The sequence below is a fragment of the Gavia stellata genome, chromosome 27, assembly GCF_030936135.1.
Source record: "Gavia stellata isolate bGavSte3 chromosome 27, bGavSte3.hap2, whole genome shotgun sequence".
NCBI lineage: Eukaryota > Metazoa > Chordata > Aves > Gaviiformes > Gaviidae > Gavia > Gavia stellata.
This window is the reverse complement of record NC_082620.1, coordinates 8,586,672-8,597,517: the sequence shown is the minus strand read 5'-3', so window position 1 is coordinate 8,597,517 and position 10,846 is coordinate 8,586,672. Positions and strand designations below refer to the sequence as shown.

Genomic DNA, 10,846 nt, shown 5'->3' with positions numbered 1-10,846 from the left:
CGCTGGATGCCAGGTCGCACATTAATTAGCTGCTGTCATGGCTGCTACAAAGACTGGTCCTGAATGATAAGATCTGCCGCCTGTGAGTGCTCAAGCCAAACAGAAGTCAAGAAGAAAGGCTCTCCCGCTCCCTTCTCGCTATGGGCTCAGTCCGCAGAGGTTTGAAGACCCCTGAAGCAAGTCACGACAGAGGCATCTTTCCTTGGCTGTATGCCTACACGTCGGTCTCTATCCGCAGCCGCTCCATCCGGCGGACGTTGCACTCCACGGCCGTGCGGTTGGTGATCTGCCGAGCGCAGGACTGGGGAAACCAGCCCCTTTCACCATCCCTCAGCCTCTCACCCCAGCACCAGCCTAGGAGAAGAACAGAGCTGGTCACACAAGGAGGAAGGGCCACTGCTCCTGGGGATGCGCGTGGAAGGAGAGGGCTGCACTGCTCCCCTTCCCACGGAGCGGCCAACTAGAGTCATGCAGGGACAGCTTCGCAGGGGAGGAGGCTTCTGATGTACGGCCTGTTCTGGGGTCGTTGCTCTCACTGCCGAGGTCTCTGCTGCCGGCTGCCGCCCGCAGCCTGCGCACAGCATGGCTGGTGAGTAACGCAGTGCCACCTCCACCAGCCTCCGGGGACCCGCTGTCATCTGCTGGGCCACAGCACCAGCCAGCGCCACGGACCCTGCCCGTGGCGAGGGCTTCCTGGAGGCTTCTGAAAATTGCTAAAATCCCAGTTCACTGGGATGACTGAAGCTTCCCGCCCCCCCATAGCTCTGCCTAGGGTAAGCCTTCCCCAGCCGCAGCCCCCCGCTCGCCGACACTTACCGTCCTCTCCACCCAACAGCAGGACAACGTCAGCCTGCTGCAGGGAAATCTCGTCCGCCTGTTTAGCCAGGTAGGCGCGGGTGATCTCCACTTGGCTCAGATCTGCAGGGGACAGCAGGCAGCAGGGACCCAGTCAGACGGCGCGGCCGGGAGCCGCAGCCCGGCACGCGTGACCGGCACCCTGCTCGGGGTGGCCAGCACCCTGCTCGGGGTGGCCGGCACCCTGCTCGGCGGTGCCCTCCCGGCGCTGGGCAAGCCGCTCCAGCCCGGCCTGGCTGCCCACCCCTCCGGGGCTCTGCAGCAAGTCGTGCTGCGTTCCCCTCCTGCCCCTGCCCCTCATCTCTCCTGCCGCCCCCTCCAAGCACACGGGAAGGGGAAGCCAAATCTCTTCTTACTGACAGCCCGAGGCATTCCTGGAATTTCACTGTGCCTCCTAGGAAATGTATTTAAGGTTTATTGTGACTGATGACTTAACGGGAGGCAACTCCTAACGAGCAAGTTATGGTACCCTGAGCTCTCCCCTCCATCGACACACGTCCTCAGCCCCTTCTCCAGCAGGAGCAGGTAAGAACAGGGGGAAAACCTGCACCTGCAAAAGCTCAGGCTCTAGTGCAACCGCTAATCCCTGCACGCTGGTACCTCCTTTAGGAGTGGAGTCAGGCTTTTCCTTTTCTCTGTGCATCAGCGCAGCAATCCACCGGGCCCGGTCACTCCTGGCAGAGGGAAAGCCCATATTACAAAGAAAGCCTTAGAGACAGCATCCGTGCTGCCGGCAATAGCTGGGAAATTCCCAGCCAGTTGAAGGCTTTCAGGGAAGTCAGACTAGACAAGCATTGTTTCAGAGCATTCAACATAAAGATACTTCACAAGCAGTGCACACTGCCCAGCCGCTTTGCTTAAATTTGGACAGGGGAAGCATTATATGGGAATTATAAGGGAAATCTAAGAGAGAGCACGAAACAGAGCAAGGGGAGAAGGCTGTGCAGATCTCCCTTTCTGGGAGGAGGAGCAGGGAGGGAAAGGGTGCTTCACGGAAGCCTCAGGGGGATTTCCAGGGCACCAGTTTATCCCACAAGCAAGAATGTGCACCCTGTGAAATCCCACCAGGCCACTCACAGTGTCTCTGCTGACAGCACGATCTCCTCCCGCCTGCCCTCACTGTCCTTCTCCATCACCACCCGGAGCAGGTGCCCGCCGGCTGTGCCGCGGGCTGTGCCACCGCTCCCGGTCTTGCCGGGAGGTGGGGATGGTGGGTCTGCGTTCTCGATCTTCTCCACTGTGATCTGGTCCAGCGTGGCGTAGTTCATGACAGTGTAGCTCTCCTCACTATGGCAAAAACGGGATCGGCACCTCAGCCACGCACAGCCGCGAGCGGATGCTGCTGGCGGGGACCGAGCTGCCTCCCAGCGCCGGCTCAGAGCCCCAGCGGGTGAAGTTCAGCGGGCATCACCCATGGTCCTCAACCGTCACGGTGAGGACATGCGCTGATACCCAGGGCTGGGACACGGCTCTGCGGACTTGCCGGCCACCCACAAACAGAAGCAGGGCCAGGGGCTGTGGAGCCGGACGCTTCTTTTCTGGCTAACAAGGGACACTTCAATAAAGGTCAAAACGGGGAAATATCAATAATTTCTTAGGCTACATGCTGCTTGGGAAATGGAGATTTTAATCCCCCTAGTCCTTTTCTAGGGAAAGGAAGGGGTCCCCCCAGCCTTACCTCTTTTTCTTGGTTATGATCAGGACGTCGTTGAACAAGAAGAGGTAGCAGAGCCTGCCGGCACCTCGGCGGAAGATGCCTGCCTCTTCCGACAGCAGCAGGTACAGCTCCCCCCGCTTCAGCAGCCAGCGGGAAGCAGAAATCAGTGGAAAAGGCTGAAATGGATCGGGAAAAAGTCTGACTTACTACCTGTCTCACAAGTGGCAGGCAAAAATCAAGTCAAGAAGTTGTATTTGACCTCGCAGTGGACCCTGGGGTCAGTTGGGATGGACACATCACACGCTTTGAAACATCTTTTCCAGGAGACTTTCCAGGAGGCAGGTGGGGAAGCGGAGCAGCCGTGCGCCCTGCTCCAGCCCCCCAAACTGCAGCAGTGGGGCACAATGTCAAGGCTTTACTGCCCACATCTGACAGTCCTTACAGAGAGACAAAGCCCCGTGTCTGTCTGGAACAACACAGCAAGGGCAGACATCGCTGCCAGCTGATCCACCCAGGTAAAACCTCCTCTTGTCAGGGGCAAGTCCAGCTTTCACCAGATGAAAGCACAGAGGGAGGCAGAGGAGAAAGTGGGGGGTCATGAGGGAGCGTGGATTATCCAGGACCACTCTGCTGAACCCTCCAAGCTGGCAGGGGAGTGCCCAGAAACTTAAATATAAGTCAGAACAGCAGGAAACAACGGTCACCCCAGGCATGAAGCAGTGACGCTGCTCGTGGCAGCAGTGATGCTCCAGCTGGTCAAGGCTTCCTGGAAGGATTCCACCTGGGATGGGCCACTCTAACAGCACACCCCAGAAGAATTTTTCCCCCGACTGCCACAAGTCCTCACCTTCTTCTTTCCAAATTCCAGCTGTTTCTGCAGGGTGTACATCTGCTCTGTCCTCTCCATAGCACGAGCTCCCTCATTGCACTTCTTAACCAGCTAGAAAAAGAAGAGAAGCGGAGAATGGCAAGACGCTGAGCCCACCTGTGCTCTGCACCAGCACGAGTGCTGCCGGCGAAGGGTCGGGCGGCTGCCCCGCTTCCCCGAACAGGAGAAAGAGCCGAGTCCTGACACAGGATTCACGCCAGATTTGGGGAGAGGCAGCTGGAGGTTCTCCTGCCACGAGAGATCTCCAGGAGAGAGACAGCACCTTTCCTCTGCCTGGAGAAGGACCAAAGTGAAACCGCACCAAAACCGAGCTTCGCCGAGGAGCAATATGAAGAGGAAGAATTAATCATCTGAAGAGAGGAGGTTAAGACAGGAGGACGATTGATGGAACAGTTAGAGGGGAGGACAGAACCCTTCCACAGGCAGGCGAAGCAACGCCACGCTTCGTGCTGCCGAGAGGGCAGCCACGCGGCACCCGGCCCCTCGCGGTGCCGCTCCTGAGCGGACGCACCTCTGCCAGCCGCCCCGCCAGCCCCGGGAAGGGCGGTCCAGCGCAGCCCGGCCAGGGCGCGCGTTTTGCTCCCCCGCCGGCTGAGCGAGCGGGACAGACCGCGAGCGGCAGGAGCGTGTTGCCAAGTGCCGGTCTTTCGGGGGACAAAAGGGAGAGCCACCACCGCCGCTTTGGTGGCTGTAATCTCCATGGTGCATCGCCTTGTGTGAATGACCACCAGATGGGAAAGCAGATGGAGAAGAGACACGGGAGCACGAACAGCGCATGGCTCACGAGTGCCACTGCTCCCGCTGTTCCTTCGCTCCTCTACCCTTTGCTCTTTGTTTGTTTACCGCTCTTTGCCTAAATCTTCAAAAACCACGGCAAGCAAGCGTCACAGCTCGCCGTCACCTCGAGGGAGGTTCTGAGAAGGGAGAGCATTGACGGAGAAGACGACACCGAAGGGGAGGACAAAAGATGGGCCAAAGAGGAAAGAAAAAAAAGATTACAAGAAAAAGGAAAAAACAAGATCAGGTGAAAAAGGTGAGCAAGGGAGAAGACGTGTACATCCAACAGCTATTTGGAGCAGAGAAATCTCAAGTGAACTGATGTAAGAAGGAAAAACCAGAGGCCAGAACGGCAGGCTCGGGGCCAGAGTGACGGAACGGCACGCTGGAAGGAGGAAAGGTGGAGAGCTGGCAGCCGGGCCTCACCTTGCTGATGGCTTTCAGAGCTCTGGTGGCAGCTCCATATGCTGCAGTGCATGCTTTTGTTTTTTGACAGACAGTCTAGAATGTCAAGACAAGATGCTTTAGTGATATTGCAAGACAGAGAACTGTGCATCAATCTGGGATTTCAGGATGTGACACATGCTCAAGCTGTTCCAAAGGGTCAGCCTGGCAGCGGGACAGCGTTCCGAGCAAGGTTCAACAGTGCTGGTAGCTACAAATCTGTTTTTTTCTGGGGCTTTCACATCAGACACGTGCCTGAGCATCACTGTCAGCCCGTGCACCGGGCATCCCCCTGGCCCTCACCCCCGCAGCCTGTTACAGACCGGGAGCAGTTACTAGAAATCCCACGTCCAGCAGCTTTGCTCTTTAGAGCAGCTGGGTCCAGAAGTGCTGATTTCAGTGAAGCTTGTGCAAGACCTGCTTTCCCTTCCTGGGCCACCTGACCATGAATGAGACGGGACGCTCGTGCCACCCCACCCTGGGTATCCAGACACATCACGGGGCATGGAAGAACCTCGTGTCACTCAGGTGGATGGCACCGAGACGTGAAGCGTTCTTCGCAAAGCTTTAAGCTGCACATCTGACACCCGCAAGAAGCAGATCGCTCTGGATCTAAATCCTGAAAAAAGGCTCGGGCATGCCAGCCTCGGCTCCCAGAGGGATGGAAGTCCAAGCAGAAGGCTGTCCCAGGCTCAGGAAATCGAAGAAGGGAATAACACAGTCACCTCTTCAGAGGTGCCAAGCAATGCCACCGTGTGACTTACTTACATCTAACAGCAGAGGAAGCCGTGTAACTCTCTGCATAGGGAGAATGAGAAATGATATCATTGGCAGGCCTCCACATTCTGGTTTCCTTTCAATTTGTTTCAAGGTCTCTTTAAATAAGGGGTTTGTGGTTCTGGAACAGGACAAGAAATCTCCATTAACTCTCTTCTTCAGTTATCAAGATTTTCCAGCAGCTTTCTGTGCTCGAGAAATGCAGCGCAGCGACAGCACTGCCTCTGGTGCTCAGCGGCAGTCTGCTGAGCTCAGAGCGCACAGCTGGGGTGGAAAATGGCCTGATCCGTTCGCAGGTGATGGAAAAGCACCTAGAGATGTTGAGTCCACCAGAAGGCGGGTAAAGCCGCAGATGTACCAACAGTGGACACAAACTTGACCTGTACCACCAGTATGATCTGGAGAGGAACAGCCTCCATACGTGTCCCTAACACACCCCATACGTGTTACTGACCTTGGCAAGACCCATCTGACTTCAGTATGTGGTAGCATTACCCCCACTTATCCCCGTCCTGCACCCTCCTCGCAGCACAACACAAGTCACGTCCTAATCACCCGACACAGACACACTGAGGTCTTGGAGCTGAACTCTGCTCAGAAAGGAGACAGCCTTCCTTAAGGAAAAGGATGCAACCACAGGCTGCGGGAGCCACAGGCAAGTCGGGGTCCCATCTCCAGCCAGCTAGCACCCCTGTAGCCCAGAGACCCCTCCTAGGCAACTCCTCTGCAAGGCCAAGGCCTGAGCGCACAGCAGTACTCACAGCAGCCTCTGAAGTGTCCTCTGCTGGTAGACTTCATTGGAGCAGTAGCTGACGTAAGGGTTGAAGTGGTTGGAGGCGTGTTCTTCCACTATGTCACTGATGTCAGGAATTAGGAGGTTTTCCTGGTGTCGCTTCTCTAAGTCTTCAAAGAAGCTAAGGAGAGGATTTCAAATAGCTTCACTGCATGACTCGTTAGGGCCGGACAAACTGAACAGATATACGTTTAACAATGTTCCCACTGCAACTTTTCCCCAGTTTTCCCAGACGAGACGAGGCCCTCGATCCCTTCTGCACGGGGTCAGCTCTGCACAGCTGAGACACCCACGTCCCCAGCGCAGCTCCCAGCAGCTCCGCTGCGGAGACAGGAACGCAGCTCTCGACCTCCCCAGCCCCCAGGTGCATAGGCTTCCTCCGTTCCCGCGTGAGATCCCTCCTCCCTCCTCTTTAGCTCTCCAGGAGGATTTGTTTCTGCCCCATCAGGGCCGCTCCTGCCCAGCTGCGGGAAGCCACAAGCCCTCAACGCCCCCGCGGCAGTTCCCAGGCCTGCCGCAGCTCCGCCTGCACTCTCCTCCTGATGCTTTCCCACACGGACAGGGCTTGCCGGCCGCCCCGAGCACCAGCTCCCAAGGCGTTTGTTCCCCCACTCCCAGGGAGCAAAGGCCACGCTTACACCAATTCTTTGAAGGTGCAGTTTCAGTTTCGGCACCCAGGCGATCCCCCACCCGTGCTTCGGAACAAGCAGCCGCTCGCTGCGGTGGCTTGGCCACCCCGTGCCCTGCTCTCGGCCACGCCGCGGCCAGGCTGGAGCCGGGGGGCTGAGCCACAGCGCTACCGGCTCCACCTGCCCCCTCTCACCAGCCCAGAGGCAAAGGGAGGCACCACCTTTGCGGCAGCGCCAGGATACCCAAGGAGGAGCTTCCAGGCAAACGGGAGTGTCCCAGGCGTGGGGACGGGGGCTCAGCCAGCTTTTGGTGCCCAGCTGCAGCCGCAAGACAGAGCACCACCACTATAACCATTAAAAAACTGGGTGTCGTCGGGGTAACAGACCCTTCAACTACACATTCCGGTCCCAAGCATGTAACAGCAGGAAGCCACTGCAGGGGAGCATGCCATGACACAAGGCACTGGGAAGAAGGGCAATAGGTGGGACGTCTCAGTACCTTCAACAATCCGAGGGACGGTTGTTCTCACACGGCAAATAAACAGAGCTCCGGAGTCCCTCCTCCTGGGCCCAACCCCACGCCGATGGCCCCCACTTGCCTGGTGCTGACCGTCAGGATGTCGCTGATGTTGGAGAAGAGGTGGTGGTGCTCCGTCTGAGTCATGGTCTCCTTCAGTTCCTCCGACCTCATGAAGTGGCACACCAGGACGCTCAGGCTGTGCATGTAGGAGTACTCAGAAGTGATGATCTCAAACATTGCCTGGAAGAGCAGGGCAGCGAAGATGTATCAACACAAACTGGACTACTACTGACTAAACAAGGCTGTGAATTAAAACTTCCTGTATCTCATTTACATTTGCTTGGCACGAAGCCACTGGAAAGGACTTTGCTCCCATGGTACGGCATTCCCTGTATCATCTCCTGCATTGCCTGGCCTAAACCAATAACTTCAGCATGTTTTAGTACACTCAGGCATTAATATGCCACACCACTAAGACATTTTCCCTTCCAGTGGCTATTTCCCATCAGCATCTGAAGGAGTTGCCTGCTTCCCCGCCAAGACGCGCGGGTGAGCCCTCCCAGCGCTGCCCAGTCCCAGAGCTGCTGGAAACAACCAGCAGCACCATAAACCCTGTACGCAGGAGCTGAAACCGAGCCCAAACCCAGCCCAGCTCTGAGCCGACCCCTGCGAGAGCGCTCGGACACAGCCACGCGTGTCCCCGCTGCCTTCGGCGCCCACGTCGCGTTCCCGGGCATGTCTAAGGCTCCTCTCACCTCCTGCCGCTTGCGCTCTTCGGGGGTTATCTTTTGCAGGACGCCCGCTTCCAGCACCTGCGGGCGAGAGGCCGGGATGAGCAGCTGGCCACCGCGGTCCTCGCACGCCCTCTAGTGCGGCCTGGGGCCGTGCCTGGGGCCGTGCCTGGGGCCCCACCACCCGCCAGCCGCCCCACGGCAGCGTCTCCCACCGCAGCCTCCCACGGCTCCACAGCCCGCAGCGGTTACTCTCGCCAAGGGAAGCAGGGAAGGCCCAGGCACCCGGCAGGAGCACCTGCCTTCCCCCCGTCGGTGGGTGAACCTCTCGCAAGCACAACCGCAGCGGCTCTACCGGCATCCCGATGCGCCTGGACGGGAACCCACGTGTCCCAGCCCGGGATGGACGGCCCCAGAACATCCCATTGCAAAGACCAACGCTGCAGAATTATCCACTCGCTGTTCGGCAGCTCAGAGAGCTTTTAAAACACAGGCAGCTCTGCTGCAACATGGCACGAGCATGGGAGCAGCCCACGGCGAGGGCAAGCGGGGCCTTTCGGACCCTCTGGGCTGGGCTGCTGCCCCTACCTCCGGCAGCTGGCTCCAGGTCACCTGCGCCGGGCGATAGCTCCGCACCACGATAGTGGCATCCGGAGGGGACGGCTCTTCTGGGATGGATTCCTCCAGCAAATCCTCATCTGACTCATGGCTGACGGAGTTCAGACCTCTCTCACGGATCTCCTGATACAGCCGGGGCTCTGCAGAGGAAAAGGCAAGAGGTCACCGAAGCCTCTTCCAGCTGCGGCCCATGGCTTCCCTTCCCACCACCGCCTCACCCCGTTGGCCAAGAGCCCTGCCCCGAGCGCCGGCGAGCCGGGGCCAGCACCTCCCCGCTGAGGTCGGACTTTGCACAGCGCCAATTAACCAGCAGCTCCTGCTCCCGACAGCTTCCCGCAGGCAGCGCGCTGCACACAGCTCTCTCCTGTTTGCCCAGAGCGAGCAAAGCTGGGAGCGCTCCAGCTGCGAGCATGGCAGCAGCCTGAGCGTCATCACGCCCCGGGGAGTGGGAAAGCCGGGCTGCAATGCTCCTCTTGCAGGTGGGGAAATGGAGGCAAAAGCAATTGCCCCAGGCCAGGGACAAGCAGCAGCACACGTGGCAAAGGGACTTCTAGGGATTTGCTTCGCTGAGAAGCACCCTGGTGCCCTGCAAGGCAGAGGGGATGCCGGAGCCGGCACTCTTGGGAAGATGGGAGGCAGCACTCACGGTCTTTGAACGAGCCACCACGCTTCTGCACCCGCTTCCGCCCAAAGGTTCTCTGCAAGAGGAAGAAGAGGAGAATGCGCTGCAGCTACTGTATTTCTGCGGCCCTGGGAAGCATCTAGCTCCTTCAGGAATGGGGAGAAGTTACCCGTGCGGCCAGTCAGCAAATATCACCCTGTTCTTTCAGCCCAATTTTTGTCTGAGCTTTTGTTTGCCTTACTGAAGTGACTCAGCTTTCACCTTGCTTTATCGGGGCCACGATCTAAACCATTTTGTTGTTACACCACTGCCTTTCACATCTATCTGTCTCACACCTGGACTTTGCCTGCACTGGAGTCTCCTTTTCCCCAGACCTGCTTCACCCATGTTTGTGTACAACCAACCGCCACCTCGGAGCCACACACCCGGCCAACCCCACCCTGCAAACACGCCTGCAGCCGCCTGCTGACAAGCGGGCGCCCCGGAGCAGCCAGTTACACTCCCCTCGAAAGCCATGTCAGCTATTTCCGGGCTCTCCAGGGACCTACAGCATCTGCTGGTGACATGCAGGCTTCCCAAGGCACGGGTCACGTCACCAGGCTCAGCAAGCCCAGCCAGCTCATGCGGGGCTCACCCAGCGCTGTAACCGACAGGAGTTGCAGGAAAAAGGCTCTGCAGATCCCCCGGCAGCAGCTCATCACCAGGAAAGCGGGGGCTCGATCCCTGCCCGACAGCAATCGGGTGACAACGGGTGCAAAACCCACCTTGTTCCTGCCGGGGCTGCGGGCAGGCAGGGCGCTGCCCTCCTCCGACACGGGTTTCAGCGAGGGGACGGTGTTCGCCGACTCTGGCTCTGCGCCCAGGCCCTTCATGGCCGCGCGGTAGGACATGTTCCTCAGGTTGCGCTTGAGGGGCCCCCCCCCATCATCCTCCACCTCCACATCCAGGGAGAGGCTGGGGACAGACGCCCGCTTCGGGTCAGGGCCCAGGAGCTCCCGGCTTGACCCGGATGCCCCGAAGCTCTGGTGCCGAGAGGGGTTGTTCTTGGTCTTGGTGGAGACAGCCAAGCTTTTGGGGATCAGCTGCTGGGTTCCCACCTTCAGAGCGGCCGGGCTGTCCGTGCTGAGGACGATGCGGTGGGGCTCGGCCGAGGTGGGAGAGCCCATTGCCGAGAGCAGGGCAGCATGGGGCACCGTGGCGGAGCTGTGCTTCCCGGCGGGGGAGGTCGGGCTGGGGGGCTCCGGCCGCACGGGGTGGCATCGGTACTCCAGGAGAAAGGTCTTGTCATCCACAGAGCTGCTGGGGGGGCTCCGAGACATGGTGGCGGCACAGGGAACCAGAAAGCTGTGTAAGACAGACAGCAGACAGACAGATGGAACGACTTTCCCCAGTAAGGCAGAGGGCATTTACTCGTAGCCACGGCCAGCGTACGGTTTTGCACCGGGACCCTTGGGGTAGTGCAGGACCCAGCCTCCACTTTCCCCGGGTGCTGTGTGCGGGCAGAGCCCATACGGATGCACTCGTGATGCTCTCA

General features: G+C 58.9%; 1 protein-coding gene across 1 annotated transcript; it reads right to left on the bottom strand.

Moving 5' to 3' along the window:
- ARHGEF16 (Rho guanine nucleotide exchange factor 16) lies at positions 1-10,640 on the bottom strand. Its single transcript, XM_059829969.1, has 14 exons — positions 10,077-10,640; positions 9,337-9,388; positions 8,661-8,830; positions 8,097-8,153; positions 7,421-7,581; positions 6,161-6,313; positions 5,391-5,520; positions 4,605-4,679; positions 3,360-3,452; positions 2,534-2,688; positions 1,933-2,142; positions 1,456-1,529; positions 817-918; positions 1-354 (listed from the first exon to the last, which is right to left on the bottom strand). Exons 1-14 carry the CDS (start codon positions 10,629-10,631, stop codon positions 215-217), a joined length of 2,127 nt encoding a protein of 708 aa, XP_059685952.1. The 5' UTR covers positions 10,632-10,640; the 3' UTR covers positions 1-214.
- Between the last annotated feature and the right edge of the window lie 206 nt (positions 10,641-10,846).